Raw genomic sequence first — 20,383 nt, 5'->3', positions numbered from 1 at the left:
TTAAGATGAGTGTTGACAAAGTTTACCATTTAGCCATGTAAGCAAACCCTGAAACTGTAATGCTCATTCTTTGAGACACAATGTCAAGCCAATGGGCATTACCGAGTGCAAACACTTCCACAATTATTGTGTTAATTATAAAATAATAATTTGTACTCCTTTCTAGAACACTGTCAGTACTGTGATTTAAAATCTGTGCCTGTGTGTTTCAGCTCAGACCAGGGAGGTCATGGGGGAGTTTGGCCGTCTGTATGAGCAGCAGTATGCCGTGGCTCTCTTCAACAAAGTTCGCTTTGACATAGAAGGAGGAGCTGGCCCACAACCTCAGCTGCTACACCGCAAGGTAAGACCTCTTCCATCTCTCTGCAAGACCATGTCCTCCACACACTCGCTATAGTATTACATATGTTTATATTCCCTAACTTTTCATCCAAAGCACATCAACAGCTTTACAAGTTCATCAGCAATTCATTAACACACAACTCATTCTGCCAGTGTTGGTCACATTAGCTGGTTGAGTTAAATCAGTGCCAGATCCCGCACGCTGCCAGACCGTCCGTTAATGTCTAACTTTAACCAGCCCAGCTCTTTGCGAGACAAACAGACTTCCTATACTTGCTGTTTTGGAGTTCCAGGTGAACTTGTGGAAGCCATCAGTGTAGGTGTGGTGAGGCCAGTGATCCCTGCAGAGAGGATAACACTCGAATAATTTTGGCATTTTTTTAAGGGAAATTGCATGTAGGGCTTTTGCGTTTTAGTCATGTTTCAACATTTAGCTTTACTCGGTGGTTCTTTTTCTGTCAGGCCCCCCCCTTTGGAGAAAAAAAAAAGTCGGGACCCCCCCAACACAAATAGTTAGGCTCAGTGGCGGCGCCAGAGATTTATTTTGGGGGTGCTGTGTGGTAGCTTGACGTTTCATAGAGGGTGCTCAAACATTTAGGGTTTCCCATTAATGTACCGGTCGATACAGTGGAATATTCTACTGCAAAACTCCCCACGCAAATACACAATGTACCCGCGACAGTGTTACAATGAAGGCTCGATAATCAGCTCACGGCATATAGGTGTACTATAGGTAAAGTGCTATTTTTATAGGTGGTGTGTGGACCTCACATAGGGGGGTCCACACACCACCATATTTTTTTATAATGATCATATAAACGTGTGCCTCGGAAATAATTGTTTACTTTAATGGTGACCAAAACGTTTGAGACCCACTGAGATAACACAGAGTCCTTTAGCTCACTGAGTCTCTCAGTCTGACAGAAGAGGACTCTCCTCCACTTTGTTGTTGAAAAAACTCCTTATATCCGTTAGCGTAGCTCGCTAGCACCAGAAGCTAACAACAACAATCTCCGGTACCGGTGCGCTCTCGCTCGCGCACGCACACAAAATGGCTCATTCCACACACACACAGAGCTAAGCTTTAATGAAACACATGCGGCTTTCACACCAGCGCTTTTCAGTTTCTAGCTCAGAGCGGGAGCTTTTCTGGTTCAGCTCCAGTTTCCCTTTTCAGCTCCCGCTCTGTGCACACCGCCCACTTGCGCCCCAGAGCTGCCCTTGCTGCGTCATGACGTCACCGTTTACATCGCTGATTTGCCCCCCAACGGCAGCTCACAACAACAACAACTGCGTCGGGTCGATGATCGTGTTGCTTTTAATCACACGAAGCCAGAATAAATTGAATAACGACTTCTCCAACCTTATACTTTGCTCCAGAGTGCCGTGGTTCATTGTTTATTAATGTGTTTCTGCAGCATTTACCGACCGCTGCAGTGCTGCTCTTCCACAGGAGTTTATTCTCCCGTTAGCTCCCGGTTAGCTCACACTGCAGCGGCCGCTCTAAAGTATTCACTGTCCGACTCACACAAGCAGCTGATGCATATCCCCAGTTCCCCTTAGCCTAAGTGAATGTGTGTCAGTCCGAATTGACACTGTTTGGTATCACAACGCTGTTATGAAAGTTTCTCTGGTATAAAACGGGTGATGTTAGCATAGCAACCGAAGCTAAACTGACTACTTGCATCCGATAGCTGCAATAATACAAAACAACACGTCTGCCTCTCTCCACAATGATCGATAACAGTGAACGGATGGTCAAAGTAAGGTACAAATAAACAGAATCATACGAAGCCTGGTTAGTGTTGCCTGACTTTATAAAGTGTGTTTATAGGCACTACTGCTTGTAGGCAGGCATAACAGTCGACCCATGGGAGGTGGGTTTAGTTTCCTGCACGCCTCGACGTAAGAGAGACGTAAGCGACGTCACCTCTTAGCTCCAAAGCTCTTGCCTCTGGACCGACAATTTTTTGGAGCTGGAAATGAAGCGGATTCCGGAGATAAGAGCCGGCGCAGCTCCGGTGTGAACTGGAAAACCCAGCGCTTTTCAGGCTCTAGCTCCGAGCCGGAGCTGAAAAGGCGCTGGTGTGAAAGGGGCAACAGAGACCCAGACGTAATAGTACTGTACTGTATCATATTATTTTCAATCAATAATTTTTCAAAATATATATATATTTTTTTTATTAACCATTTTCCCCCTGGTCTCTTGCGCCCCCCCCCCCCCCCCCCCCCCCCCCGTCATGCCTCTGCGCCCCCCACTTTGAGAACCACTGGCTTAACTCAACACGAGAACCGCCAGAGGTCGCGGTATACCTAAAACCGCCAACGGGTCAAATGTACCCGCTATTGATTTTCAAGGTACAATGTTCTTTTATTTATCATACAGAACAGTGAGTTTTGATCACACAGGGATGAAACTTATACCAATAGAATCTGTGGACTCTCAGCTTTTCATATGATATCGTTTGTGTAGATGGCATGAAGTATAAAATATCGCTACCAGTGCTGATTTAAACGCTTGGTGTTAGACTTGTGTTTTGTTTAGGTACAAATCTCTCTCTATCTCTCTCTATCTATAACTATCTATCGATCTATCTGTAATGTTCTGTTCTATGGACATATAATTGTCTACATAAACAGACGACGCGGACTACTTCTCTCATTCTGAGTGTCCATCTTTATTCAACTGGCACGTAACCTGCACACATGCATTACATCCTCAACGTGAGCTCAGTCATCCAAGATCTTGTATTCTCCAAGATGTTACACTATCTATAACTGTCTGTCTGTCTATCTCTATCCATCTATCAATACATCTATCTCTCTCTCAATCTATCCATCTCTCTATCTATAAGGAACCGCAGTAGACAAAAGGCGTTGCTATAGCAACACGTCATGTTTACGCTGTATTTTCTATGAGGTAAATTTTACCCGCTGGCGGATATGGGTATAAATGGGAAAAAAAATTGGTGATTTTTTCAATCGGACTTCATATTGACAATTGTTAACAACAGAGGGTGCTACATAACACACTTTCAGGAAAAGTCACGGACTGGGAGACTTTAATATGTTATTGAAAAAAAGTTACATACAATGTTAAAGATCATCTATCGTGCTATTTTTAGGCAATATATAAAAAACATATCTATGAAGTGTTTTGGTCAAAAAACCAAACGGATCACCCATTCTAGCCTCATGTCCCTCTATTTCTCTTCCTGTTACAAAAGTGCTGATTCTGGGTATAAACAGGTTTATCTTGAGAATGAGACCCTGTGTCTCAATGAGATTGTCACCTGTATAAATAAAGGCTAAATACAATATTTTTTTAAAAAGCTCCTTTTTTTTTGTTAACTGAAAAAAATAAGTGGGGGCGGAGCTTATGCTGGACCAGGCAGATACTGTCTAAAATGCTGCGGTGATGAAACGCAAGGATTATTAGATCAAGGATTATTTCTGAAACAGTATGGAGCTCAAAGGCTTTCTCTCTTGCCGGTTATACGACAAGGTGAGTTCCTTTGTATTTCCTGCTTCTTCACACACATGCTCTCCAATACAGGTTAGCTCTGAGTGTTAGCGATGCTAATGTAAACACCGACCATATTATGTCCAAAACAGTCGGGCATTGTTTCTGATAGCAACTTTCTGATAGTGCCGTGGGTCCGCCGATATTACGTCATATCGGCCGCAAATCTGGATCAGCTCCGTTGTTCCCCGTTTTTAGAGATTTGGGTACGGAGGAAAAGAGAGGGTTTTATTTTCTAACGCTGCGTGAGTTCCCTGACACACCGGGGACACATATTATATATATAATACATCAAAAAGTGCATTTTGCATGATAGGTCCCCTTTATATCTTTGTCTGCTTTTTACTGTCTGGAGACTGATTATGTCCTACGAGTCAATCAATCAATCAATCAATGTTTATTTATATAGCCCAATATCACAAATGTTACATTTGTCTCAGTGGTCTTCACAGTGTGTACAGAATATCAGTATGACAATACGACACCCTCTGTCCTAAGACCCTCACATCGTACAAGGAAAAACTTCCAAAGAAAACCCAGTTTAAAGGGAAAAATGGGAGAAACCTCAGGGAGAGCAACAGAGGAGGGATCCCTCTCCCAGGACGGACAGACGTGCAATAGATGCCGTGTGTAAATTGAAAAGATAATACATACGAGTGTAGTGAGAAATGCAGTCATCTTGCTTGAGGAAAACATTATTAGTTTGGGGATTAAGAAACCACTTCTAATGGCACATTTTCGAAGTGTATTTCTATAAAATATAAACACTGTCTTTTTCCTGCTTCTCTGGCAATAACAAAAGCTCCGAAGGCCTCCTCCTGTGCAGTTAACTGTCATGAAAATATGTTTGCTTCTATAAGGTTTGTGGTCATTCACAGATTCCTTTGGAAAACAAATCCATTTTCTCTGGCTCGCTCTTTCACTATCTGGAGGAGAACAAGAAATGGAGGAACCGCTTCGTCTTTGTTCCAGACTCCTACAACCTCAACTATTATGACAGCAAAGCAGTGAGTCTCTCAAATCTGGTTTACATTATTCTTCTTTGACTCACTTTCTAACATGTTAACTATTCTGCCCAGGCCCACGACAGACACCTCCACCCCAAAGGAACCATCAACTGTGCCGGCTACAAAGTGCTGACCTCCATGGAGCAGTACCTGGATCTGTTCAGCAGCAGCAGCCTGCCTGGTGAGAGGAGGGTGAGGGGTCGGGGGACAGAGGAGACATGTTATGATGATCATTTTATTGAGATGTTTTTCTATTTCAGGTTAGAATAAACAAACAGTTTTCATATGTATTCAACAGACGCATTATCACCTTGTGTTGGTTTATGCATTTGCCAGGTGTTAATTCTTCATAACTTGGATTTGATAATACTAGGGCTGCCAACAAAAAAGTGATGGCCTGTATATTTCCTAATCCTCCGGTATCACTAATTGTTCCCATTTCATTTGGCAATAACTTTGGTTGTGTTACTGCAAATGGCATGATTTTTTTGTAACACGGCTATTTTCTCGATATATTTTGGAATTTTCAATTTTTTAAATGGGTCTATTATTTACTGTGTAAAAAAATCGACTACCCTAATCGATCATTCGGGATAAAAATGTCCACTGCCAAAAACTGATAAAAACATTATATTAAAATGTTTTTTTCTCAACTTTTTTGGGTTCAATCTTTAAAGCAACTTCAGCCCTAGTAAAAATACCAACATTTTTATTATTTTCAGGATTTTAATCCTTTAACTGCCAGTTTGAAAACATGTCGTGTTTTTTAAGAAAAATGTGCTCAAAAAGAGTTATTTTCCATATAATAAATGTTGGAGGGGTCAAGTTCTTTTTTTTTTTATCACAGTCTTGGATATTTCAAAGATTAGCTACATTGATTTTGGTGCATTAATAGTTTTTGCACAGAATCGGATCTCTAAAAAAAATCCCTAATTGGCCCCTCACGGACAAATGTCCCATTCACTCTCATTATAACCACATCTTTTGATCTCTCAGCCATACCGGTATATACTCATGCATTTTGTAATGTCAGGGGTTTATTTTGGAGGGAAAAAGGTGTGTGTGTGTCCAATCTGCCCAGCAACACCATGGTAACCAACTGCAGCACTGAGTCCAGAATGATATCTGACAATTTTGCCACCTGTTCAAAAACTATGGCTCATATAAAAAAAGATGACCAGACCGTGAGCATCAGGGAACCCCAATGAACTGCTATATGTTTTGTGTGTCAAATGTGGAGATGGGAGCAGTTTGTCTAAAGTTTACTTCTCTCTGTTCTGAAGAAAGATCCGAAATGTTTTAACATGGGAGTCTAATGGGAGCAAGGTGGACCTTTCGTCAATCAGATCACTATTGGGCCAGTTTTAAAGATTTTTAAGACCCTCTACACTCTAATGGCGCATTTCCACTACAGCGCGGAGCTCGCTTTAAGCGTGCCGTGCCCGGCCCGTTTTTGGTTGCGTTTCCACTTGGCGTAGTTCCGTCTAGCGCAGGGGTGGGCAATTATATTTCCCAGGGGGCCAAATGAGCAACTGAAAATATTTTGGAGGGCCGGGCCAAAATGCCGAACTCAATTATGCATAATATACATTTTATTTCTATATAAAAAGCAGTAAATGGCATTGTTTTGACCGCTGGTAAGAGTGTATGTTATTATTTGGCAATTAAAAGGTGAGGTTAGCTTTCAAAAATATCATTTATTCAAATAGAATTTCCAAAATGATAAACAAAAAATGTGAAACATTTGACTCATTTTCAGTCACATTAATAACAAAGGGCATTTTGAGTTTCATATACTATTGAAACAAGGATTTTCTTAGCTTTCTAAAGACATCACATCATCTTTGTAGCCAAAATAAACAAGACATGTCACTGAACTGTGTAACTGTGTAAAGAAAAGTGTCCCAGTTGTGTAGCCTTTTTGACTTTACATGCCTATATTAAACATTTAATGTTTTCAGAACTGTGCAAAAAAAAAAAAAAAAGATCAAGTGTCCCATTTCACTTGTTATATTCCCACATTTTAGTGTTCTTCAGTTCTATTTTTTCATTCAGTGTGAGAAATCCAGTCTCTGTTGAGCTTTAACAAGTCCATCAAAGGCAGGTTGAATGTCTGAGGTGGAGATGCGAAGCACAGCTGACAGATGTTCATCAGTGAGAGAGGATCTGTACCTGGATTTGGTAAACTTCATGACTGAGAATGTCTGTTCACATGTGTAGGTGGATGCAAAGAGAACCAACATCTTCTGAGCATGTCTCCTCATGTTTGGAAAGTTCTCCTCCTTGAGAGCAGAGTAGAACTCTAGCAGTGATGCTGACTTAAAGTGCTCTTTCAGTAGTGAATCAGACTGCAGGTCAATGAGTTCAAGCTGAACCTCAGTGGGTGCACTATCAACACTGCAGGTAAAGGGAGAGGAAACCAGCTGCACTTCATCCTCAACCTTTTTGAAATCTTGAAAACGCCTTAAATTCATCATGCAGTGCTCCTAACATGGAGGAGTACCTGTGCCGGTGATCAGCTGATGGTTTGACTTCTTTCAGGGTTTTCATGTGTTCCAGATTGTTGCTGCCTAGTTGCCTTGAAATTAATTGCAACGTTGTCATGAAGGCTTTCACATGGCTCTGCATTTCATGAGCAACAAGGCCCTTGCCCTGCAGTTGTGTGTTCAGTGCATTCATCATTGCAGTCACATCAACAGCACATGTTAAATCTGCCATCCAGTCCTTATCAGACAGCTCTGGGATGGTTTTGCCTTTCATCTCACAAAACTCTTTTATCTCTGATTTCAGAACCCAAAACCTTTTTAGCACTTTGCCCAGGCTGAGCCATCTGACAGCTGTGTGGTATCTGACATCACCATGTTCGCTGCCTGTGATTTAATGCTCGCGCTCTGATGAAATTAACTGTTGTAGTAACAACATCAACCACATGGCTAAGTTTTAGCACTGACTTGCACAACGCTTGCTGATGAATAATACAATGTATAAACACCAATTTCTGCTCTGCGTTGAGTTCACTCACTTTATCTTGCATTCTTTTCAAAAGCCCAACATTTTTCCCTGTCAAATTCAGACATCCATCCGTAGTGACACCTGCCAGTCTGTCCCATTCGAGTCCCAGTTTGTCCATGCATGCGTTTACCTCGGTGAACAGATCACTCCCCGTTGTGGTTCCTTTCATTGGCCGCATTGCTATCGGCTCCTCCGTAAGCTTGAAGTCGCGCGTTATCCCCCGGATAAATATGAGCAGCTGGGCTGTGTCACGGACGTCACAGCTCTCATCCAAAGCCAAAGAAAAAAAGTCGAAGCTTCCCACTTCACTTTGCAGCTGAAACTCCAGATCGCAGCGCGATGTTTTCAAACGCTTCTTTTTTCAAACGCTTCTTTTTTCTCTGGGCATAGCAGTGCTGCAGACTCGACCATGCACTCTTTCACAAACTCCCCCTCCGAGAATGGCTTACTGTTCTGGGCGATTTTGTGGGCTATCACAAAGCTGGTTCTGGTCGCTGCATCTCTGTCTGCATGCAGCTTTGTAAAACAGCCTTGTTGTTTTTCTAGCTTTGCTAGTAAATCCGTTGATGTCCGCGCTGGTTCGGCATCAGTCAAGTTTTTGTATTTCGCGGCATGTTTCGTCTCGTAATGCCGTTTCAAATTGTACTCTTTAAACACGGCGACATGCTCCCCACAAACCAAACACACAGGTTTACCCTTGACTTCAGTAAAGAAAAAATTAGTAGTCCATATTTGTTTGAAAGTTCTGCTTTCGGCATCCACTTTCCTCTTTTTGGCATGAGCCGACATTTTCGCATTTTTCAGGCGTGACAAGGAAGGTAGACACGCATTTCACGTGCACAGTTGACGTGTACGATTGCGTGCACTGAGAATAAATGGGCTTCAAAATAAAAACAATGCGGTTTTAGTCCACCCATAAGATAATTAGAAAATATGTTTTATTTTCTAATTATCATGTAATCTTTCGCGGGCCGGTCAGAATCATCCTGCGGGCCGTACAATGCCCAGGTCTGGTCTAGCGGGTACTATTTCACAGTTTTTCTGGCCCCATAAAATCGAGGTTCTTTCCGGGCCAACAACCAGGCTGAGTCGGGCTGAGTATGCTAAACTAGAGAGAGAATCGCTGGCAAGGGGGCTACAACTACAACAAGATGAACATATTTGACCGTGATTTAATTGTAATAAACGTTTCAAAATGATGCCGAAGTAACAACATACTGATACCGGTTAGTAAAAACCATGAATTAATGCTTCGACAAGTCTACAGACGGCAGGCGAAAACCCTTTAAAAATGCGTGTTTTCTAAATGGAGATCGGCTAAGCTGTAGGTAAAAGAGGATTTGAAGGTTCCTCCCAATAGCCGCTTTCACACCAAGTACTTTGCCGTACTACGCAAGTCCGGGTGTGCCGCGAGGCAAGTCCGGGTGTGCCTCGAGGCGCAAGTCCCGGGTGTGCCTCGAGGCGCAAGTCCGGGTGTGCCGCGAGGCGCAAGTCCGGGTGTGCCTCGAGGCGCAAGTCCGGGTGTGCCTCGAGGCGCAAGTCCGGGTGTGCCTCGAGGCGCAAGTCCGGGTGTGCCTCGAGGCGCAAGTCCGGGTGTGCCTCGAGGCGCAAGTCCGGGTGTGCCTCGAGGCGCAAGTCCAGGTGTGCCATACGTTATTATTGCAATATACAACTACACAGAAATAATATTTTTTTTATTTACTATATCAGTACTCTGTAGGTTTATATGTACGTAATCTGCGCGACTTGCGCGTCCACATCTCCACGTGCAGTGCTGCATAAACATGGCTGAGTCAGCGATAACTTTCGAGGGGTGGAGGTATGCCCATTATTTTTGAGTTCGTCCGAGGAATAGACAGGAATGTGACGGTGAGGTGCAAACTGTGTCCAGGCCAGAAGCTGTTATCCACTGCTGGAAACACCACGTCAAACCTCAACAAGCACCTGCAAAGAACACATGCTAAGGTGAAGCAACCGCACACGCTATTTGTTGTTTTGTTTATATCACGTAGTTCTTCTTCTCTGTCTTCCGGTTGTTGCCTGTTTTGAATGACAAATACACACTACCGCCGCCTGCTGGTAAGGAAAGTTATTGCCACTCACGCATGCGCAGTTCGTACTTGCTTGGCGAGTAAAGTAACGAGTTACTTTATGTAGATAGATAGTAACGGAGTAGTGTAATATAGTACTTGTTTTTTTTAAAGTAATATGTAATATATTACATTTTTTTTAGTAACGACCCCATCTCTGGAGTTGGCGTTCTCTACTCTAGTTTACATGAAGAAGAACAACAGGAGGTCACAGCTCTCTGTTGAACAGGACTTGCGAGTGGCCCTCTCCTCAGTGCCACCAAGGATTACAAAATTCTGCGCGCCCCGACAGGCACATGTATCTCACTAATTTGTAAGTCGGCAAAAATATTTACAATAGCACAGGTTTCAATGCTGATTGCTGAAATGTTCCATTTATAATTTGTAGTTCAGGACCATGGACAATGCAGCTTCCTTGCATTGACAGTTCTCTGTACTGAATTTCTGCTGAGTTTCCTTTGCCTCGTTTTTAATGTTGTGACCCGTCTGGTTTAAATGAGTGTGTTGCTGCTTTGATGAAGCCTAATTTGATACAGTTTCAAATTAATTTCTGAAATATTTCGTTAATAAATATTATTAAATATAGAGTAATATAGTTGTCTTTGTCACATTTTATTTGGCATTAGTAAATAATTATGCACATTTACAGATATTTGACATGATATGAGTGATAACACGTGTTATAAGGGCTATTTTTGCACAATAGGTGTGCCTTGAAATTTTTACTTAAGTTTTTACTTAAGTTTGGGAACCACTGTCCTACGCTGTGCATATCCGACATGAAACCGCGGTGAATTTAGTTTTAGGTTGAATATTCGACGGACATTTGCGGACCCGCCAGCAGCGTCAGTTTAACGGGGAGATCTTCTCCGTGAAACGAGGCTTTTCACTTGGGGACCATCAACAAATTACTTTTACAATTAGACAAGAAAAATGTTCTTTTTAATAAATCGACAGCTTCTCGATCGTGTGAATGTGAAGCAAATTCACTCTAGAGCATACATTTACTGAACACACCTCTTTTTATTGCATTTTAATACTTTAAATACGTTTTATTAATATTTTTGATGGAAACATTTGCTTATTTCTTCAATACCTTCCAGGTCATGTAACCTAATGACTCAACATCAATGCTGGGTCAAAGAACTACACTGGCTGAATAGGACACACCTATTTTTATTGCATTTGAACATTCTAAATATTTTATATTAATATTTTGATGGAAAAATGAGCTTATTTCTTCAATACCTTCCAGGTCATGTGACCGATTCACTCAAAATCAATGTTGGGTCAAATAACTACACTGGCTACATAGGACACCTCTTTTTTTATTGCATTTTATCACTCACATTTATGCATTTAACCTCAGTCCCTTTTAGAGTTTTCACTAAATGACATTAAACAGGCTGCTCAGGAACAGAAACTGTAATTGCAGTTAAAGTCTGATTTGGAAATATAGTTTCTGTTATAAGTTTGTAAGCTGTATTTACATTTTTCATCTTCATATTCTCCCCCTACAACATGCACCTAATAATCTTGGGATATACTTCATGTCCTTTGTCCTTCACCTCACTCTTTACCAATTTAGTCCATCCTTTACTTTCTGACAATATTTACTTATTCCATTGTTACAATTAAAATGCTGGAGAACAATTTGCACACTTTGAATAGTAAGTCTTGGAGAAACTCACATTTCACTGTGCGTCTTTTTCCTGTTGGTCCACTTTTCTTTTCTTCACCTTTGTGGCAGGTGGGCTCTTGGGGTTGGGTAGTGTTTTTTGGTGGATTGAAGTACTTGGACTTGATGTGACCAGCAGAACTTTCCCGCTTGTTCCACTGTTCCTCATGGTCATCATCTGGCCTGCTAGGATGTCCAAAGTTTTTGTCCAGAATATGCATTGGCAGATTGTGTTGCTCAATGTGCTCTATATATCTTCCTTGTATTGAGGCATACATTTTTTAGAGACAAACTCAGCTGGTCTCAGGTACTTTTTTTAAAAAAAGGATGGAGGGTTTGACCAACCCAAACCAGAGCTCAACATGGCAGTTGGTATCCCTGGTTTTATGACTTCCATCTTTTTTAGAGGTACCTTTTCTATGTCGCGACAGATCCCCAAGCAACAAACCACTCCACAATGGGAAGATCCCCATGTAGTTTTTTAACAGTGCATCAATGACACCAGGACAGAGGTAGTGGTTTTTTACATGACCAGCATCGTCAGAGAGAATGTCACCCTCTGCTTGGTCCCGTCTGACTTGAAAAGCTTGTGTAAAAGGGGACTTTCCAATAATGCTATGAGCATTTGTTTCCATTTTGCTTTCCTCCTCTCCTCTCTTCCTCCTTCTCCACATGTCCACTTTCCTCCAGTTTCAAGTCCCGAGTTTGCAAAATGCACTCGTCGAGGTACATTTTGCTCTGTTTCACCGAATGAGTGTACTCCTCTGCATCAAAAAGCACACGCATATGATAAAAAACATCAAGGTCTTCTTGCATACTTGTGCAGTTCAGGATGTACTCAAAACAGAATGTTGCATATTCCTTGTGCCGCAGCCTTCATGATATGAGCAGAGCACAGATGCAGCACAGTGAAGTTAGGAATCAGTTCAGTTTGTCCAGACACTATCTCAAATGCTCTGTCAAGGTACACTGACATATTTTCCCTGTTAACCTCTTAAGCCCTGAGCCTGTTTTTCAGGTTTCAGGCTTGAAAATGCCACTAACACAACAAAGACTATATCTTCACTTCTAAAATGGGTAAATTAATAATCTTTTCACTCAAAGCAAGGTTACATCTGTGAGTTAGATGTAGAAGTGTCAGAATCAATATAGATGTTTTTATTTTAAAGTAAATTCAGATGGAACACAGTAAAAACATGTACATTCTAATGTCCGCCTCAATAAAACCATTACTTCTAGTGAAAACCACCCTTGAATGATGGGCTAGTAGACTAAAAGCTTTAGGAATCCAAACTATAACATATAATAAGTACCCTGTATCAAGATTGATGCAAAACAAGTGAAATTTGACCTTTTTAGAGATTAATTACCCAGGTTCCCCTGGGTAATTTGGGAACCATCAGTTCCATTTGAACTTTTTCACTGTAAAAATCATTGTATTACTTTGAATTATCACTATAGGTATTCATTCCATCCAAATACAACTGTTGTGAAAAACAAAAAACAAAAAACAGTCCTACTCTGTTATCCTCTGAGCCTCTGAATTAGCCCCGAGCGAAAAATGCTAACCTATTACTGCACCGAAAATCACTCCTAGCTCCCTTATTACTTATCCTAGCTGCACATCCAACACATCGTTTATGATCGTAAAGACACAGAATCTAACGGTGCCCACTTCAACACTGAAAGATACAAACTCGCGACGTTATCAACAAAAACGTACATCAAAACAAGTGGCGCTAGCGCTAATGCGCTAGGCTAACATGGCTCACCTTCCTCTTTGTCTGGTATAAACTGGTCTTCAATGGCATTAAAACGATAAAAACGATGATGTAGTTAATCCATAGGTTAATATCCAATGTGGCTGTGTCCCCTTTGAAATGTTCTGATAATCTATAAGCAATACAACTGCAATTCCGTTATCTGCTGTCCGCTCTGTGCTCCATGCGCTCTGGGTCCTGCAATTCCTTCTTCCTTACGTAGTAAACAATAAGTAAAGTCTCCTGCGTAATGTACTTAAGCTGGCTGGCATTCTTTATACTTTACGCAGTACCATATCTCTGGAACCCATTGGTCGATTTGGGTGATTTACACCTTTTTCTTAACCATTACATCCAATAGAATCGATGGGCAGTTCCCAAATCCACGTAAATATTACCATTGCGGACGTAATAGAGAAGCAAACTAAACATATCTGAAAGTACAAGCCTGGGCGGCAAAACTTTATACCCAGTATATTGCCATAAATATGATGATGGATTATCAGTAAAAAATTCTACGTGACACAAAGACATTGGATTAACCTTGAGCGGCGTTTTTATTCCGTTGAACACAACTTTTGATCACAAATCAAAAAAGGTAAGATGTAATTATTGTAATATTTTTGAAACCGGATATTGTTTTCTTTCTCTTTTCTGGCTGATAGCTCCAGGAATTCGAGGTCGTACAGTGATGACATTACATGTGTGGAATCTGTGGAGTCTCAGCTTTAAATCGTATATCTTGTTTGTGCAGTTAAGATAGTAATAAGGGCATTTCTACCGTGAGTTCTGTGTAAAGCGTTAGCATTAGTTAGCATTTTTTCGCTCAATGCTAATTCAAAGGCTTGGTATTACTCTTGTGTTTTTTTTAGCTAACAATTGTTCTTATTGTCAGTTAGCGGAGTTTCTTACCTTTTTAAAGGGTATGAAACATTAATAGTTTCATAAATGTTAAGAAGCCCTGAGACATAGTCTCGTAAAAAAAAGGTGGGAGGGGTCCACTGGGGGGACCTTCGGGCTTAAGAGGTTAAAAGACAGAAGCACACTGTTTATCAGAGCCCAACTATAATCTGTCTCAACCTGTGCTATCTTTCTTTTTGTTATGTAAGACAACTTTCTTTTAAATTCCATGAGCCAATGGGAAATAGATGGAATGGAATGGCTGTTGGTGACCAGTTCTGTGACAGGCAAGGGAGGCTTATCCTTACCCATTCCAGGCAAAACAAAACCAAAGCATAATACAAGAGCCGCTTATTTTGATCAGGAATGTTCTGTATCACGCTGCCTGTAGCATCAAGGTAGAGAGTCGTAGGTGTTGGCTTTTTCAAGTGCTCAGTCAATATCTTTATTCCAGCATCTGTGTATAAATGTACAGCAAACGGATCAATTTGTAGGTGCTGAAGATAGCCTTTTGATGATGCATGACTGCTGCTCTCTTTGATTATTTTTTGAGTCAACATGAGTTCAAGCATCATGTCATCGTGGAGCCTTGCACTTTTCTTCACTTCAGAGGATATTTTCTTTAACACGTCTTTGGTGAGGCTTCTGCTTATGTTACCAGCCATTATTTCCTCTACTGGTGTCTGTCTTAACATAGTGTAATAATAATTGCTGACACCACTGGTTAAGGCTTTGGAAATTGTTCCTCTTCTTGTGTATTTTCATAACCCTAACCCAACATTGATTTTGAGCGAATCGGTCACATGACCTGGAAGGTATTGAAGAAATAGGCTCATTTTTCCATCAAAATATTAATATATTTCTCAATTCCGATTCTTTGAGGGGCAGGGTAAAAAAAAAGATTAAGTTCTTGTTGAGAAAAACAAGCATATCTGCCTTCTCAGGCATACCAGGAAGACATGTTTGAACATTTTAAAGCAAAATGCTTCAATCTGATGTACTTTAAGCAGAATTACTAGAGACTAGATCTAGGGGGTACATAAACACCCATATGAAAAAGATCGGTTTACATTTGAATAATTAAATAAGTATGTGAACATAACCAATAACCCATAGCCAATAACAAATACATGTAACGTATTTTATGTTTGTTGTTCATTCATTTCTTATTTTACTATTTTATTTATGCATTTTTTTATCTCCAGTTTAAAACGATATGTTACTGTCCAATAGTAGCCTATACATTGGAATGATTTCAAACCTGTTTTATCCCAATAATTATAAAGGAGTGCCTTGGAAATATGTGTTTACATAAATTGTGATCAAAACGTTTGAGACCCACTGAGATAACTTAGACTAAAGTGAACTATCTAAACACTCAAGAGTCCTTTACCTCACTGAGCTGTAGTTATCAGCCTCCGTCTGACTGGAGAGGACTCTCCCTCCACATCATTGTAGAAACATATTCTTCTTCCGTCAGAGCAGCTAGCACCAGATGCTAATAACAACAACGCCGGTTCCAGTGCACCCTCCCTTTCTCCCTCGCTCACTCGCACTTTGGCTGTGAGCTGCGGGAGCCAGATAAACCAACATCCCCCATTTTCATCACTTGCAGCGCCCATCGTACAGGGCAAATGAAACGTGTAACCGGGATGAAAAGGGTGTTACATTTACTTAATTATGAATGTTGTTGCATCAAGGCCGAAAATTAGGATGAGCACCAACGGTCAAAACATTTGTTTTCCCTCCTAGAGCTGTCAGCGCAGCGCCTCCACAGATCTGGCGCCCTAGACGAACATCTATAACGCCAGTGAGACGGGCCGGCCCTGGTCTCAGGTTACACTGTAGGAAGTGTAGGTACAACGCTACATTTCCCGCCTCGCCGCAGTCATACAGTAGGCTACGGAGAGCGGCGAGAAACATTTCCTCAGGCATCGAAAAGCGGAACCGAAATTCACATTTCTAAATGATGCCGTTGGAATCGAAATGTTGGAACTCGGTACCTCTCGGTACCCAACCCTACTTAGGAGAAGAGACTGCGGTACTTTAGAGAATCCGAATGCACTTTCACTATCCGACGTGTTTATGATGCGCCAGGGGACGTCATGCATGTGCGTCTGCTGCTGTGGGGAAACTATGGAAACTACAGTTTTCTATACAGCGGACTACAACATGGATGTTCAATAAGAACGAGGGACTGCTGTGAACTCATCTAGAGACTCTGCACCGTGCTCTGATGCTGCTGCTTTGCTTTATGAACGTGGACAACAGAGAAACATATTCTTCATGACCAAAGTTGGAATTGAAATAAAAAAGGAAAGTGAAACTTATGCTCGTCACCCTCTCCCTCCGGTCCACATTAATACAAATGATCCCAATACGTATGATTGTATGAACTATGACAATATCTTAAAATCAATACAAATGTATTTATTATAAACGTTAGTCCTTAACATCTATCACTGTGTATATCACCATTCAAACATCTTTTAAAAGTTGAACAAACTCCACACAGCTCAGTAAAGACTGAGAAATGTTGACTTTATTTGATAATTTCAGTAAAAACTAACGTTCATATTTCTCTTTTTGATTATAATACTGATGAACGTTCAGAAAAAAGCACTTTGGCAACTTACCACATACGTTTTATAATACTTAATAAGCACCGTAACTTTCATGATGTCATAATCGGTTGTTTCCGTGAACGGCCGACTGTTGAGTGACGGCAAATGCTGCGGCTGCAATGCATTGTGGGGCAGCATTTTCTCCTCTCCTTTCGGTAAGGGAGGTCCAGTGGTTCCTAAGCTAAAGGAGGTTATAAAGGAAGTTTGAAACCTCCTTTCCTTTCATTTAGAGAATTGGAACGGCACTTATCATGGCTGCCACTGAGGGACTTCCGGGTCATTTCACTTGGTTAGGAAGGTTCCTAAGCTAAATGGACTATTGGAACGCAACCCCCGTCGTAATACAGCCAGCAGCTGGGGAAACTGACGCTGCTGGCGGGTCCGCAAATGTCCGTCGAATATCCAACCTAAAACTAAATTCACCACGGTCGGCATGAATCGCTGCAATGTTTGCGAAGCTTTGGTCCGTGAAATGCTGCGCACACAGTGCAATACAGGCTCGAACATCTGAAGGAACAGTGTTAACAAGAAATGTCAACCGCTGACTTCGTCGTGGTTCTGCCCTCGGTAAGGCATACATTGAAGATTTCCCCTCACAAGACAGGAAACAGACCCTCGTTGGCATGACTGGATACAGTTTTGAACTGAACTTGAGCTTCCAACAGTATGTTCGGCTGGCAGAGGGTGCAGCCATAGCTCTGGGCGTGGCTACTGGGTATCCCTACGTCGCGATACCCAGGAAGAAAACATTGGAAAGTGAGAAATCTCCAACGAGGCGTTTTGGGGAAGTCTTTTCTGTGTTAGAGTTTTACTCTCTACAGCAGGGGTGGGGAACCTCCGGCCCCCGGGCCGTATACGGCCCGCGAGACCATTTGGTACGGCCCTCGAGGTAATTTATAAACACCGGAAAAAGGAAAAAAATTAAAGAAATCTAGACCGCAAACAAATTAAACAAGCGAGTGTCTGTTTTTCCTGGTCAGGGTCCTTGAACACAACACGAGCCTAACGTCTCATCATGTGGTATATGTCTCGTCTGACAGGGTGCAGTTCTAACGGAGAGCACCAGAATGTCACTCTGGCACTTCCAAAAATTGCAGTACCCATAAGTCCGTACACATGCCGCAGTGTTTGCGTGGCTGTGTCTTTAGCTGAAAGCCCAGTGGCGATCTGTTGATCTGTCATACTGATCATACAGTCAATAACTTTGTTGTTATTAGCATCTGGTTAGCTAGCTATGCTAACGAATATAAGAAGCTTTTTCTCCAACCAGTGAGGTAAAGGCACATATGATCATATGATCATTAGTTATAAAAAAACAAGAGAATAAAGTAAACGGGTATAAAATACTATATGACAGTAAAAAAAAGTTGTTATTAATAAACAAGAATACAGTTTGAAAGGGGAGTGATTTGTAAAATGTCCATACAAAAAAATTAAATCTGCTTACAGTTCTGTTTCATATCGTGTGGAGAGATGTTTCCATAGATCTCTTAATGTTGCTCTCAAAGTGCACCAGATTGATGCTTTTAACTTCAACATTTAAAAAACAAATCTTCCCAGGTGAGCATGCCCCCGGACCCCCCTAGAGGAGATTAGGTCCCCCCCCCACTTAAATCATGTTCACATGGATAGGAAACTAAATACATTTGCACACATCTTGTGCCCATATCTTTCTGTTTTGGTGGTCATGCCACAACCGTGCATGCGTGAGTCATGGTAAAATATCTGAATTAAGAGGTTGCTTTTTCTTTGCACAGCATCAAAGAAAGGCCAAATGAATGGGCTGTGATTTTTGTTTTTTTAAGCAGAGGTCAATAATTTGTACGGCCCTCGGAGGATGTTGAAAAAAATGAAATGGCCCTTGAGAGGAAAAAGGTTCCCCACCGCTGCTCTACAGGATGTACTTTGAGGGTTTGTGACTCTGCAGACCGTTTGCATGCATAAAAACCTTCATAACACACAAGGGGACGGGTAATAACCGGAAAAGCATAACATGGGACCTTTAAAGATTCGAAGAACTATAGTGGAATGCTGTAAACAGCATTCGCACTAATAACTCATTTTCGCTGTTTTTATCATGAAAAACAACAGCGATTTAATTATTCTAGGGCATTTAAAGGGTTAAAATCCTGATTTTTTTTTTTTTTATTGGAGCTGAAGTTGCTTTAAAGATTGAACCCAAAAAAGCGGTGAAAAAACATTTTAATATAATGTTTTTATCAACGTTTTTGCAAGTGGACATTTTTGTCCCGAATGACTAATTAGGGGGTAGTCCAATCGAATGAAGCACTTTCATTAATATTGTTTGTAAACATAATGAGGTCAAAACAATATGTGAAAGGAAAATGAATAAGCAGCTAGGAAGCGAGGCTGCAGTGCTTATAGAATCATAAAGCTCTCAGGGATGTGTCTTTATGCAACTATTGAAGCTCCTTTTATTAGCATTTTGAAAATACAAACATCTCTTCTGGTGGCGGTCACCCCCGGGTCATTTCACTCCGTTATGAAACCTCCTTAGCAAAAAGGGGTGTTGGACCTCAGCCTAGGTTTCATACTTCAGTGTCGTACTTCTTGCAGCAACATCTGTAAAGATTCATCACATAGAAAAAAAACAAGATGGCAGCAGCCCCTTGAAGATGTCCTGTTCCTTATGTTTGGACTGTTATTATGAATGGCTATTCCATTCAAACATTACAATGTTATATATTCCTTAAACTGTAGATGTATTCAGTATGTGATCACTGTGATGTGTCTGCCAGCTGTGTGGCATCTTTAATCCTCTAAACATGAGAGCATGCTGGCTGTGTTTCAACCTGCCAGAGGCTGCTCACACCCTGAAACGGCATCTTTATTTTAAGCAACCTTTTTTAAGCACACAGTTGGACTCCAACTCAATGTCATTTATTGCTGTGATGAAAACTTCACTAAAGTTGTGTTTTTTAATTTAGAATAATGTTTGGGATTTAAACGTTGTTTTCCCCTCACAACATAAGGGCAAGGTAAGGCCTTATTTTCACAGAACCTTCCCTCATCCTACCTTAAGCAAACATGCAGGTAAAAAAACCAATAAGCTTATAACTGTTATTCATTGAAGATAATGAATGCTTAAGGCTAACCTGGCTTCGTCACTTTACTCAATGAGAGAGAAATGTCCCCTTGAGGCTAAACGTTTAGGTTGCTCTGAAGAGTACTTTGTAATGTTGAATCTACTATAAGGGCATCCAAAGGGCCTCTGTGCTTGGTTTCATATTTTTCAAACCTGGGGAACAAGGGGGTGAGGGCCGCACAATCTATATTTAACTTGATTTCCCTCATAATTGTGGTTCTTTCATGGGTGAGGGTTAATTTGTGCTTGGTACAACTCAAATAAATCGAGGTGAAAGAGAGTACATTGCAGATTGACAAATAAAAGATCTTGGCAGGGGCCGAGCCAGCTTCATTATGCCC

At 41.3% G+C, this 20,383-nt stretch overlaps 1 protein-coding gene across 1 annotated transcript in view; it reads left to right on the top strand.

The window, feature by feature from the left end:
* LOC117452066 (protein Niban 2-like) overlaps positions 1–20,383 on the top strand; it is a 64,050-nt gene that overhangs the window by 25,118 nt on the left and 18,549 nt on the right. The window contains exons 2-4 of the mRNA XM_034090513.2: positions 213–343; positions 4,744–4,872; positions 4,945–5,053. Of these exons, the coding sequence (XP_033946404.1) occupies positions 213–343; positions 4,744–4,872; positions 4,945–5,053 (369 nt within the window). The remainder of the gene's footprint in view (positions 1–212; positions 344–4,743; positions 4,873–4,944; positions 5,054–20,383) is intronic.

This window comes from Pseudochaenichthys georgianus, chromosome 9 (assembly GCF_902827115.2).
Source record: "Pseudochaenichthys georgianus chromosome 9, fPseGeo1.2, whole genome shotgun sequence".
Classification (NCBI taxonomy): Eukaryota; Metazoa; Chordata; class Actinopteri; order Perciformes; family Channichthyidae; genus Pseudochaenichthys; species Pseudochaenichthys georgianus.
The sequence above is the reverse complement of the archived record's forward strand: the minus strand, read 5'-3'. Positions and strand labels throughout refer to the sequence as shown.